Raw genomic sequence first — 14,870 nt, forward strand, 5'->3', positions numbered from 1 at the left:
CTTGTCAATGATCTCAAGGCAGCTGGGACCATAGTTACCAAGAAAACAATTGGTAACACACTACGCCGTGAAGGACTGAAATCCTGCAGCGCCCGCAAGGTCCCCCTGCTCAAGAAAGCATATACATGCCCGTCTGAAGTTTGCCAATGAACATCTGAATGATTCAGAGGACAACTGGGTGAAAGTGTTGTTATCAGATGAGACCAAAATTGGGCTCTTTGGCATCAACTCAACACGCCGTGTTTGGAGGAGGAGGAATGCTGCCTATGACCCCAAGAACACCATCCCCACCATCAAACATGGAGGTGGAAACATTATGCTTTGGGGGTGTTTTTCTGCTAACGGGACAGGACAACTTCACCGCATCAAAGGGACGATGGACGGGGCCATGTACCTTCAAATGTTGGGTGAGAACCTCCTTCCCTCAGCCAGGGCATTGAAAATGGGTCGTGGATAGGTATTCCAGCATGACAATGACCCAAAACACACGGCCAAGGCAACAAAGGAGTGGCTCAAGAAGAAGCACATTAAGGTCCTGGAGTGGCCTAGCCAGTCTCCAGACCTTAATCCCATAGAAAATCTGTGGAGGGAGCTGAAGGTTCGAGTTGCCAAACGTCAGCCTCGAAACCTTAATGACTTGGAGAAGATCTGCAAAGAGGAGTGGGACAAAATCCCTCCTGAGATGTGTGCAAACCTGGTGGCCAATTAGAAGAAACGTCTGACCTCTGTGATTGCCAACAAGTGTTTTGCCACCAAGTACTAAGTCATGTTTTGCAGAGGGGTCAAATACTTATTTCCCTCATTAAAATGCAAATCATTTTCTAACATTTTTTACATGCGTTTTTCTGGATTTTTTTGTTGTTATTCTGTCTCTCACTGTTCAAATAAACCTACTATTAAAATGATAGACTGATCATTTCTTTGTAAGTGGGCAAACGTACAAAATCAGCAGGGGATCAAATACTTTTTTCCCCCACTGTATATAAAGTTGACAGTATATGTCCGAGCAAATACCAAGCCACGAGGTCAAAAGAATTGTCCGTAGAGCTCCGAGACAGGATTGTGTCAAGAAAGAGTACCAGAAATGTCTGCAGCATTGAAGGTCCCTAAGAACACAGTGACCTCTATCATTCTTAACCTCTTGACGCACCTTAAGGCCAGGGGGCGCTATTGCGGATTTTGAAAAAAATACGTGCCCATATTAAACGGCCTCCTACACAAACTCAGAAGCTAGGATATGCATATAATTAGCAGATTTGGATAGAAAACACTAAAGTTTCTAAAACTGGTTGAATGTTGTCTGTGAGTATAACAGAACTCATATGGCAGTCAAAACCCTGAGACAAATCCTAACAGGAAGTTGAAATCTGATTTGTGGAATCACTTTCAAGCCTTTGCCTATGAAACACACCGTGAGTTAGGATTCATGTAGCACTTCCTAAGGCTTCCACTAGATGTCAACAGTCTTTACAAAGTGGTTTGAGTCTTCTCCGGTAAAAACTGACCGAACGAGATTCCTGGAAAGTTTGTCATAGGGGGAGGGCCATTACTACTATGATGCGCGTGCCCGTGGGTACTCTCTCGTTCCGAAACGTTTTGTAAGACAATGCAATCGTCCGCCTTGAATATTATTGAAGTTCTGATTGAAAAAGGCCCTAAAGATTTGTTATACAATGTTTGACATGTTTGAACGAACGTAAATAAAAAAAAATTGCACATTCGTGACGACAAGTCCAGCGCTTCGTACATTTTGAGTAGCCTTCGGAACGCGCTAAAAAGAAGGAGCTATTGGGACATAAATTATTAACTTTTTCGAACATAACTACATTTGTTGTGGACCTGGGATGCCTGGAAGTGCCTTCTGATGGAGATAATCAAAGGTAAGTGAATATTTACAATAGTATATTTGATTTTAGATGAGTCCAAGATGGCGCTAACCTGTATCGCCTAGCCTATTTTTCTGAGCATAGCACCTCGTTTATTGCAAAGTGTGATTTCCCAGTAAAGTTATTTTTAAATCTGGCAATGCAGTTGCATTCACGAGATGTTAATCTACAATTCTTTGAATGACAATATTATATTTTACCAATGTTTTCGAATAGTAATTTTGTAAATTGTAGCGCTGATTCACCGGAAGCATTTCAGGGAAAATATTTTCTGAACATCATGCGCCGATGTAAAATGCTGTTTTTATATATAAATATGAACTTTATCGAACAAAAGAATGCATGTATTGTGTAACATGATGTCCTAGGAGTGTCATCTGATGAAGATTGTCAAAGGTTAGTGTTTTGGTTATTTGTGATGCATGTGGTTGGTCGGAAAATGGCGGTGTGGCTATTGTGTCGATGTACTCTCCTAACATAATGTGATGTTTTGCTTCTGCTGTAAAGCCTTTTTGAAATCGGACAACGTGGTTCGATTCAGGAGAAGTGTATCTATAAAATGGTGTAAAATAGTCCTATGTTTGAGAAACAGAAATTATTAGATTTGGTTATGAATATGGCGCTCTGATTTTTCGCTGGATGTTGATCCCGAATACGGGATTTAATGGGAAGAAGTTTGGAATCACCAAGACTCTTCCTGGAGCTGGCCACCCGGCCAAACTGTGCAATCGGGGGAGAAGAGCCTTGGTCAGGGAGGTAACCAAGAACCCGATGGTCACTCTGACAGAGCTCCAGAGTTCCAATGTGGAGATGGGAGAAACTTCCAGAAGGACAACCATCTCTGCAGCACTCTACCAATCAGGCCTTTATGGTAGAGTGGGCAAACAGAAGCCACTCCTCAGTAAAAGGCACATAACAGTCCGCTTGGAGCTTGCCAAAAACCACCTAAAGGACTCAGACCATGAGAAACAAGATTCTCTGGTCTGATGAAATCAATATTGAACTCTTTGGCCTGAATCCTTAGTGTCACATCTGGAGGAAACCTGACACCATCCCTATGGTGAAGCATGGTGGGGGAAGTATCATGCTGTGGGGATGTTTTTCAGAGGCAGGGACTAGGAGACTAGTCAGGATCGAGGGAAACATGAACAGAGCAAAGTACAGAGAGATCCTTAATGAAAACTTGCTACAGAGCACTCAGGACCTCAGACTGGGGCGAAGTTTCACCTTCCAACAGGACAACGACCCTAAGCATACAGCACACAGAGACCTGAAAATAGCTGTGCAGTGACGCTCCCCATCCAACGAGACCAAAAGGATCTGCAGAGAAGAATGTGAGAAACTCCCCAAATACAGGTGTGCCAAGCTTGTAGCGTCATACTCAAGAAGACTCGAGGCTGTAATCGCTACCAAAGGTGCTTCAACAAAGTACTGAGTAAAGGGTCTGAATACTTATGTAAATGTCATATTTCCGGGTTTTTTATTACAAATTTGCAAATATTTAAAAAACCTGTTTTTGCTTTGTCATTATGGGGTATTGTGTGCAGATTGATGAGGGGGAAAACAATTTAATCCATTTTAGAATAAGGCTGTAACATAACAAAATGTGGAAAAAGTCAAGGAGTCTGAATACTTTCAGAATGCACTGTATTTTCATTGAAAAGAATGACAACTCAAAGTGAACACATCCCCTCCCCCTCATCTCAATCCCAAAGCCATCCAGTGTCACAAACTGTCTCTTTCACTAGTTTATATAACATGAGCAGGTCTGAGGAGTGTTTCTAACCCTGGGATCTGACCAAGAAAAACATCCCAGCCCTAAACATTCCCAACAGACAGATATTGTTATGCTGGCCAACTCCTATGGTCCTATGGCCATTGTCACGCCAATTACAATAGGAGTTGGCAAGACCACCACCATCCCTGGTCCGAACCTACTTTACCTCCTGATACCCTCCCTCCCCAACATATCCCTGGTCCCCCCACAGAGGTCGACCCTCACCTCCAAATACCCTCCCTCCCCAACTTATCCCTGTCACCCCCACCCAGTGGACCCTCACCTCCAGGTATACGGCCCAGGGCATGACCAGCGAGGCCACCAGCAGGTCAGCTACAGCCAGGCTCACCACCAGGTAGTTGGTGGTGGTCTGTAGGGACCTCTCCCGCACCACAGCCAGACACACCAGCACGTTGCCAAACACGATGGCCAGGATGAGTAGGGAGTACAGCATGGCGTAGTAGTTACGCTCTGTATCCTCCTCCCAACCACCAGAGGAATTCCGCTGGAGGAGGAGGTCTTCCGGAACCTGTTCCGAGTCATTCCAGAAGAAGCGTTCAGAGCCGCTAAACATCGCCATGGAGACGTCCCGGTGACATGAGAGAAGGGCTGGGTGAGAGACCTGCATGGGAGAGAGGGACACAGCTTGAGCTGATATCTATCACATGACAACCACTTAGACAAAGAACCGTCCATACTGTACATGTGATATAAGATGTTATCCTCATAGGGAAACCCTGAATCACATGCACATCTAATCTGATACATCCCCATGACCAAGATCAATATACAATATTGCACCCTTCCTATCCTCTGGGTTCCAGTGAGACACTCTACATCAGGCTCCCTCTTCCAGACATGACCATACTGTATGGTTCAGAGCTGTCTGCTCTCTGCATATCATCACTAATGTGACCTCTATGTACAAGACAGACAGGACCAGCATCTGTGTCTGCAGCGTGACGTACTGGATGTATGTGGGATGTATCTAATGATGGCGTGTTTTAGCCTTAATACTAATAAGTGGACAAATTAAGTTGAGGACATATTATTAGAATCGGATGATCTACTTTGCATTGAATAATTGGCACTTGGCCAAAGCAGTAAGTTAGCTACTGAGGTAATTATGAGTCAAGACTCTCTATAGGCCAGGCTTGTGTCTGCTTCTCACTATGACACTGTTGATTGTCATGGAACCCAAACAGCTGTCACTGTGCACTATTTTCCCTTAATTCTCATAATGAAATCTGACCCTGGTTCAGGCCTTAGGTGCAACGTTGTGAGTTGAGTTTGCAATAACACCCTGTGCCTCTCACCCAACCCTGAATGGAATCATGACCAACGATCATCCCTCACAACCTCCCTCCTGACCAATTCAAAATGAACACATTAACATCAGAGGTTTTACAGCTTAAGGTCATAGATGTGAATCTGAGGAAGGCTGCTAGAGGTTAATGTTTTCTGCTGGAGCCCTGCAACAGAGAGCCCTGCAACAGAGAGCCCTGCAACAGAGAGCCCTGCAACAGAGAGCCCTGCAACAGAGAGCCCTGCAACAGAGAGCCCTGCAACAGAGAGCACTGCAGCAGAGAGCACTGCAACAGAGAGCACTGCAACAGAGAGCACTGCAACAGAGAGCACTGAAACAGAGAGCACTGAAACAGAGAGCACAGCAATTCAAACCAGGGACTGCAGTGACACCTCTTGCACTGAGATGCAGTGCCTTAGACCGCTGCACCACTTGGGAGCCCATAGGGTGCACTGCAACAGAGAACACTGCTGCAAAGAGCACTGAAACAGAGCACTGAAACAGAGAGAACTACAGCAGACCCATCACAGTAAATAGCTGTGGATTATTGCTTGTATTAAATGGCTACAATGCTAAATTGAAACATGTTAATATAATGCAGTCATGTCATTGATTATTGCCTTTGTCCTGTTACGGTAAACCCTCTCCATCAGAGAGCGCTAATAACTCCCTCTCTCTTTCTCTCTGTGTCATAAAGTTCGTCGTCTGAGGAGGAGAAATCATCGGACCAATATGCAGCGGTGAAATTGCTCATCTTCTTATTTATTACTCATACAAACAACGAAAAACAGTCCTGTAAGGTGCTCAGACTATACACGGAAACAACTACCCACAAAACCCATGAAGAAAAAAACCCTACTTAAATATGATCTCTAATCAGAGGCAACGAGGATCAGCTGCCTCCAATTAGAGATCAACCCAAACATACACAACATAGAAATAGAATAACTAGAAAGGAAAACAGAAATAGATAACATAAATCAAACCCAAAATCACAAAACAAACACCCCCCTGCCACACCCTGACCATACTATAATAACAAAATAACCTCTTTACTGGTCAGGACGTGACACTCTGGCTATGGTCCCTGTCATCATCCCTCCCTATCTCCATCCCTTCACCCACTTCTCTCCATCAATTCCCCCTACCCTTCTATTCATGGCTGGACTCCAGGTATCAGCAACATGGTAATGCCTACACCTGTGCAGTCCAAATCCCCGCTCCATGCATAACGTACCTTTGTTATGCAATGGTTGACACTTGTACCTGGCCCTGTGGTATCTAGATTAAGCTAACCTACAAATACCTTTCAGCTACATTAATTTAACCTATCCAGACCTTTCAGATCCGCAGGGGGAGTGTCCAAGGGCCACTCCTCTCACCTTCTCTTTCCTCCCCTCCTTTCCTCCCCTCCTTTCCTCCCCTCCTTTCACATTCCCTCTTCCCCTCCTGCTTTATTGTCCCACAGAGCTCCCACTACTCCCCACAATACTAACCTGGTTGTCCCAGACTCCCTCCTGTGTCTCCTCCTCTCTACAGCTGTAATGATGCACTCAGCTCTATTCTCAATCCCTCTCTATTCCCTAAACATTTACTCTATATCTATGTCGTGTCTTTGGCTATGCCGGATTAAGTGATATGACATGCTAACTTATAAAATTATTTCTCTGTAATTAATATTACCTGATTAAACTAATCATGTAAATGTAATTAACTAGAAAGTCGGGGCACCACAGAAGAACGTTTATAGAGCTGTTATCTTCTGAATAAACTCTTAAAATACTTAGTAATATTTTACATCGATAGCAGTCAATCTTATCTTATTTTCAATCTCATCATGAAAGTTATAAATTCTTGGTTATCTTCACGAACCCTGGCTAACAAGTTGAATCAGCAATACAAAATTGGGTTTAATTATTTATTTACTAAATACCTAACTAATCACACAGAATTACAAATACACAGAATTCATATGATGTCATACAGAAAACGTCCTGGTGGACTGAGCCTGTATCATTGCTGGTTACACAAAGGAAAAGGGGGTTGGGCTTGAATGAAAGAGCGGGAAGATTTAGGAACACAGAAACAGCAGCTATGCTATCGTAAATACATTATCTTATGCATTCTAAATTACCGCCCATTTGGAAAAGGAAAATGCAATAAATATTTACTCTGAGCTGCGCTTCGGTAGATTGGTCGTAGATGCTCGCCGTGGTTGGCCAACAGATCTTCCTGTTGTGTAGTGGAAGAATGTCAATGGTGGTGGTATCTTCGTCTGGTTGTTAGACTGGATCCGTCGTCCGTCCTTTCCTAGCCCACGTTAGCAGCGGCTAACTCAACGGCTAGGAAGTATCACTTCAGTAGTGAATAAGCTCAAAGTTCATACCAGTTCATACCATAGCTCACGCCGAGGTTGGCTTAGTTCTGTTCTTGATATGGTTTAGTTAACATGTCTGTCCTTATAACGTCGAGGCTGCAGACCTCTCGTACTGGAACCCGGAATGTCTTTTCGTCAAAGACTTATATAGTGGAGAGGGGAAAGGAGGGGTTTCATCGTTTATAACCCCATGTCTCTTCACAGGGTTGGCCACTGATCAGCAGGGCACTTTCCCTATGAAAACCCAATTCTCTCATTTGGAAGCTAAAATTACATTTAATCTCCTAACAAACAATTTCAATATCAAACATTTCAATTGCATAACAATTCCATGTGACTCTGATAACTAGAGGGTGTATACTTTCTCCGGTACAGTTTATGTTGTCCTGCCATCAATCATAATGTCTCAGATAACAATGAACTGACATACATACTCATTACGTTATCAAGCATATTTCCAACTGGTTTTATTAACAAAAGATGGTTCCTTTCCCCATTTGTTTGATGTTCCCAGACTCTCTATATTTAACACAGGCTATTCCAGTCCTTCAGTAGGGTCAGAGAGAGAGGGGAAGGGAGAAGGTATTTATGGGGGGGTCATAAACCTTACCCACAGGCCAACGTCATGACATCTATGTTCTACTTCCTGATGCTACACATGCATGAACAATACCGTCAGAAAGTATTCACACCCCTTAACTCCACATTTTGTTGTGTTACTGCAATATGCCTGTGTGTAGCTGGTGTAGAGGAGTCAGGCGCAGGACAGCAGATATGAGTAATAAACGTAATTTACTCAAGGAATCAATAATACAACGCAATAATCTAGCCCACAATAACGGACCGTATTACATACAAACAATCACTCACAAACATGGGGGAACAGGGGGTTAAATAATGAATAAGTAATTGGGGGATTGAAACCAGGTGTGTAAGACGAGGACAAAACAAATGGAAAATGAAAAGTGGATCGGCGATGGCTAGAAGGCCGGTGACGTCGACCGCCGAACGAACAAGGTGAGGCACCGACTTCGGCGGAAGTCGTGACAGTTACAGCCTGAATTCAAAATTGATTAAAATTGTTTTTTTTATCTCACCCATCTACACACGATACCCCATAATGACAAAGTGAAAACATGTTTTTGTGCAAATGTATTGAAAATGAAATACAGAAATATCTAATTTACAAACAGTACCAGTCAAAAGTTTGGACATACCCACTCATTCAAGGGTTTTTTTATTTTTTTAAATTATTTTCTACATTGTAGAATAATAGTGAAGACATCAAAACTATGAAATAACACATGGAATCATCTAGCAACTAAAAAAGTGTTCAATAAATAAAAGTCAATTTAATATTTTAGATTCTTCAAAGTAGCCACCCTTTGCATTTGTAGTGAATACTCAGGGAGAAAAGGTGTAGATTCACACGCAGGGCGCGGCAGGTGTTTATTCCGCAGAAGGCAGGAATCGTGGTCACAGGCAGGCAATGGTCATACACAGGTAGGAAAACAGGCAGGTGAATCAAAACTTGGACTGAAGGCTATAACTGGTTCTCACAAACGGGCTAGGAAAAAGTTTAGTAGAGTCAAAATGAACAATACCTCAAAGGCACAAACAGAATGAACTGAACTAAATAAGGAGCTGATGAGACCAGGTGAGTAACTAACACAGGTGAAATCAATGAACAAAAATGAAAGACAGGGCTACATTCTAGAATACAAAGAAACAGGGCTAAGTCCAAGAAGACAACGAAACAGAACTCAAAGTTGACTAAAAAAATAAATACAGAACCTTAGCCTTGATGACAGCCTCGCACACTCTTGGCATTCTCTCAACCAGCTTCACCTGGAATGCTTTTCCAACAGTCTTGAAGGAGTTCCCACATATGCTGAGAACTTGTTGGCTGCTTTTCCTTCACTCTGCGGTCCAACTCATCCCAAACCATCTCAATTGGGTTGAGGTCGGTTGATTGTGGAGGCCAGGTCATCTGATGCAGCACTCCATCACTCTCCTTCTTGGTCAAATAGCCCTTACACAACCTGAATGTGTGTTGGGTCATTGTCCTGTTCAAAAACAAATGATAATCCCACTAAGCGCAAACCAGATGGGATAACGTATCGCTGCAGAATGCTCTGGTAGCCATGCTGGTTAAGTGTGCCTTGAATTCTAAATAAAATCACAAACAGTGTCACCACCAAAGCACCCCACACCATCACACCTCCTCCTCCATGCTTCACGGTGGCAACATCACATCGGAGATCATACGTTCACCTACTCTGCGTCTCACAAAGGCATGGAGGTTGGAACCAAAAGTCTCAAATTTGGACTCATCAGACCAAAGGACAGTTTTCCACCGGTCTAATGTCCATTGCTTGTGTTTCTTGGCCCAAGCGAGTCTCTTCTTATTATTGGTGTCCTTTAGTAGTGGTTTCTTTGCAGCAAGTCGACCATGAAGGCCTGATTCACACAGTCTCCTCTGAACAATTGATGTTGAGATGTGTCTGTTACTTGAACACTGTGAAGCATTTATTTGGGCTGCAATTTCTGAGGCTGGTAACTCCAATGAACTTATCCTTTGCATCAGAGGTAACTCTGGGTCTTCCTTTCCTGTGGTGGACGTCATAAGAGCCAGTTTCATTCTAGCGCTTGATGGTTTTTTCTGTTTACCACCCCTACTATGTCACAACACAACTGATTGGCCCAAACACATTAAGAAGGAAAGAAATTCCACAAATTTACTTTTAACAAGGCACACCTGTTAATTGAAATGCATTTCAGGTGACTACCTCATGAAGCTGTTTGAGAGAATGCCAAGAGTGTGCAAAGTTGGCAAAGGGTGGCTATTTTGAAGAATCTCAAATATAAAATATATCTTGATTTCTTTAACACTTTTTTGCTTACTACATAATTCCATATGTGTTATTTCATAGTTTTGATGTCTTCACTATTATTCTACAATGTAGAAAATAGTAAAAATCAAGAAAAACGCTAGAATGAGTAGATCTGTCCAAACTTGTGACTGGTACTGTAAGTGTTCACACCCCTGAGACAATAATTTGTAGAAGCACCTTTGGTGGCGATTACAACTGTGAGCCTTTTTGGGTAAGTCACTTAGAGCTTTGCACACCTTGATTGTACAATATTTTCTAATTGAATTTTTTTTCTTTCTTCAAGCTCCGTCAAGTTGATTGTTGATCATTGCTAGACAATCATAGATTTTCAAGCTAATTTAAGTCAGAACTGTAACTAGGCCACTCAGGAATATTCCAGGTCATCTTGGAAAGCAACTCCAGCGTACATTTGGCCTTGTGTTTTGGGTTATTGTCCTGCTGAAAGATTAATTTGTCTCCCAGTGTCTGTTGGAAAGAAAATAAACCAGGTTTTCCTCTAGGATTTTGCCTGTGCTTATAGCTGTGTTCCATTTCTTTTTATCCTGAAAAACTCCCTAGTCCTTGCCGATGATAAGCATATCCATAACATGACGCAGCCACCACCATGCTTGAAAATATGAACAGAGGTACGAAGTGATGTGTTGTGTTGGATTTGTCTCAAACATAACACTATGTATTCAGGACCAAAAGTAAAAGTCTTTACCACATTTTTTGCAGTATTTCTTAAGTCCCTTGTTGCAAACAGGATGCATGTGGAATATTTGTATTCTATACAGGCTTCCTTCTTTTCAATATGTAATACATTTACATTTTAGTCATTTAGCAGACGCTCTTATCCAGAGCGACTTACAGTAGTGAATGCATACATTTCATAAATTTTCTTCTCCATACTGGTCCCCCGTGGGAATCGAACCCACAACCCTGGCATTGCAAACACGTTGCAAAGACCATGCTCTACCGACTGAGCCACACGGGACCAATTTAGGTAATTTAGGTTAGTATTGTGGAGTAACTACAATGCTGTTGATCCATCCTAATTTTTGTCAAATAACAACCATTAAACTCTGTAATTGTTTTAAAATCACCATTAGCCTCATGATAATGGTGGTGGATGGTGTATCAATACACTCAGTTACTACAAAGTCACAGGCGTCCTTCCTAACTAGTAGCCGGAGAGGAAGGAAACCCCTCTCCGGCTACTAGTTAGGAAGAACGCCTGTAACTTTGTAGTAACTGAGTGTATTGATACACCATCCAAAGCCGAATTAATAACTTCACCATGCTCCAAGAGATACTCAGCATCTGTTGCTTGTTTTTTTACACATCTACCAATCGGTGCCCTTCTTTGCAAGGCATTGAAAAACCTTCCTGGTGTTTGTGGTTGAATCTGTGTTTGAAATTCAGTACTCAATTGAGGGACCTTACAGATAACTGTATGTGTGGGGTACAGAGATGGGGTATTTATTAAAAAAGAATGTTAACCACTGTTATTGAACACGGAATGAGTCCATGCAATTCATTATGTGATTTGTTTAGCAAATTTTTACTCCTGAACTTATTTAGGCTTGCCACAACAAGGAGGCTGAATACTTACTTATTGACTCAAGAACTTTCTGTTTTAATTTTTCTATTCATTTCAAAAAGATTCTAAAAACAAAATTCCACTTTGACATTATGGGGTATTGTGTGTAGATCAGTGACAAACAATCTCATTGAATCAATTTTAATAACACAACAAAATGTGGAAAAATTAAAGGCGTGTGAACACTTTCCGAAGGCACTGTATATTCTTAATTCTCTCATGCTCTATCTTCTCTCTATCCCTGTTTAGTCCTTGACCCTGTCTAGTCCTTGACCCTGTCTAGTCCTTGATCCTGTCAAGTCCTCCTGTCTAGTCCTTGATCCTGTCTAGTCCTTGACCCTGTCTAGTCCTTGACCCTGTCTAGTCCTTGACCCTGTCTAGTCCTGGATCCTGTCCAGTCCTCCTGTCTAGTCCTTGATCCTGTCTAGTCCTTGATCCTGTCTAGTCCTTGACCCTGTCTAGTCCTTGACCCTGTCTAGTCCTGGATCCTGTCCAGTCCTCCTGTCTAGTCCTTGATCCTGTCTAGTCCTTGATCCTGTCTAGTCCTTGACCCTGTCTAGTCCTTGTCCCGGTCTAGTCCTGGATCCTGTCCAGTCCTCCTGTCTAGTCCTTGACCCAGTCTATTCCTTGACCATGTCTAGTCCTGGATCGTGTCAAGTCCTTGACCCTGTCTAGTCCCCCTGTCTAGTCCTTGACCCTGTCTAGTCCTGGATCCTGTCCAGTCCTCCTGTCTAGTCCTTGATCCTGTCTAGTCCTTGATCCTGTCTAGTGATTGATCCTGTCTAGTCCTGGATCCTGTCTAGTCCTGGATCCTGTCTAGTCCCCCTGTCTAGTCCTTGACCCTTTCTAGTCCTTGACTCGGTCTAGTCCTTGATCCTGTCTAGTCATTGATCCTATGCAGGGATAGAACAGACCCAAACAGAGTCTACAGGGAGAGATATCTTCCATCTGCATGGAGACATGATGAATTAAGAGTGACCATGGTGACTGGTGCTGCACACTTGCTGCCCTCGGATAATAAACACCACTATCACTGGAACCGGGAACGACAATGCAGCGTGGGTCTGCATGCGTTGAAGACAGTCTCTTTCACACACACACACACACACACACACACACACACACACACACACACACACACACACACACACACACACACACACACACATACACAAACACATACACACACACACACACACACACACACACACACACACATGTACGTGCTTTGGAACAGGCAGTGCTTGTTTGTCCTGTTGATGGCTCGGGTTGTGCTGAAGGTGCCAATGTACTTGAACATGAAACAAACCCCCCACCTCCCTCAGACAGCCCCCACACACCACCAAAACAAACTACCAAAACACACATTTACATAAATGTTTTCACATCAGAAAAATAACTGGACTGACATCAAATGTATTAATCTATGAATGCATTGCTAATAGGCATTCTATATGTAAGCTGGTAATTAAAAATAACGGTGCTACTATTTATCCAGATAGCCTATCACAATTATCACTGAAATGTGCAGTTATTATATCTAATCACTTTGGCTGTCCAAATCAATTTGGAGGTGCTATCATACACATGCGGTTCCGATAAATCCTCCCTGCTGTCAGGAGATCCTCATTTGCATGCGGAAGCCTCTTATGCACTCCTCATAGGAGAAATTAAAGTCGAACACATAAAATTCCGCGCGAAAGGTTGCCTACCTACACCTTCGATATCTCTCTTGAGATTGGGGTCAGTCCCTGTCACCTAAACCACAATTACATGTGACAAGCCAACATGCATGGCCAAAGGATATGGCCAAATGGACCATACTTAATAAAACATGGGTAATAGTCGGCATAAAGTGAAAACATCACTGAAAGTCATACATCAAGCAGGCTGGGCTAGAATAAATAAACACCTAAATAAATGCTGGATGTAAAACGGTTAAATGCATCAGAATAAGACTCGGCAGGCGACAATAACAGTTCCAACTTGTATTTAAACCTGTCATGTTAATGATGTGTGCGCCACAAACAGACAGTCCTACCTGTTAGCCTGTTTCAGCGCAGGATGCATGAGGTGCCATCGTGGAATCCGTCCGTTGGAAGGTAAAAGTTGTCTGGTCTGTTTTTATCCACTCTAACTGCACCCAGAGCTGTGGGGCGCCCATTGTCCACACGCTCTGAGTCAGAGCCGCCAAACTCATTAATGCACAAGACTAGAGATACTCACGTACTCCGTTTTTCCCCTTCCTTGAGTTATTCTAGCAAAGCCACTGGTTCACCTGACTTGAGTTGCGCTGAAGCATCTCGGAACGTGATAGAGCCATCTAGCCTCGATGAAAATGAGCTTCAAGTGTGACGATTACACTATGCGTGGTGGTGGTTCATCTACCTTGTCATACAAGGCCTATATGTTCAAGCAGATTTACAATTGATATACGTTTTGTTTGGCTAGTGGGAGTGAAGAGAAAAACTATACATTTACAAAGGCCTATGGGCATAAACCAAAGTGGCCTACATTCATAATTCTCGGTCAAATGCCCGTGTAGAATTAGATGGAAAAGGTATGACATAGCCTAGCCTACATCAGGATGCAGGTCCGAATTTCCAATTACCGAGACCCAGTTGTTTTTTTAAGGGAAGAGCCATTGAGGACGATAAAATATAGTGACGAGCTCGGAAGATATTTATTACACCGCGCGACGCCGGTGGTGCTGCCCATTAACGAGCAGGTCTTAAAATATACCCTTCTGAGACAGACTCAGACCAATAACAACGTGTAGTCGACAAGGTGAGAAGTTGGTTGTGCGTGAGCTATAAGTTGTTATGGTATTTTAATATTTTAAAAGAAAATCACCCTCCAGGGTGCAGATTCATTTAAAACACCCAAATAAATATTCAGCAGTAACGGGGCGGAGTGGGAATCCGTTTCATATTAGGATGAAGCTGACTAAGTAATAACTTAAACTCGTCATTCCTTACGACAAATTACAAATCGGTGAGTTAATTTATAGTAGTATAATTGTCCATGTGTTCTTGAGGATTATTGCCC

General features: G+C 42.8%; 1 protein-coding gene across 1 annotated transcript in view; it reads right to left on the minus strand.

Moving 5' to 3' along the window:
- Positions 1 to 14,047, minus strand: part of LOC115151465 (D(3) dopamine receptor-like) — a 51,327-nt gene extending 37,280 nt beyond the window's left edge. Inside the window, exons 1-2 of the mRNA XM_029695429.1 lie at positions 13,864 to 14,047; positions 3,947 to 4,285 (exon numbers count right to left, since the gene is read on the minus strand). Coding sequence (XP_029551289.1) covers positions 3,947 to 4,243 — 297 coding nt within the window. The 5' untranslated portion in view covers positions 4,244 to 4,285; positions 13,864 to 14,047. The remainder of the gene's footprint in view (positions 1 to 3,946; positions 4,286 to 13,863) is intronic.
- Positions 14,048 to 14,870: the final 823 nt, after the last annotated feature.

This window comes from Salmo trutta, chromosome 2, assembly GCF_901001165.1.
Source record: "Salmo trutta chromosome 2, fSalTru1.1, whole genome shotgun sequence".
Taxonomy (NCBI): Eukaryota; Metazoa; Chordata; class Actinopteri; order Salmoniformes; family Salmonidae; genus Salmo; species Salmo trutta.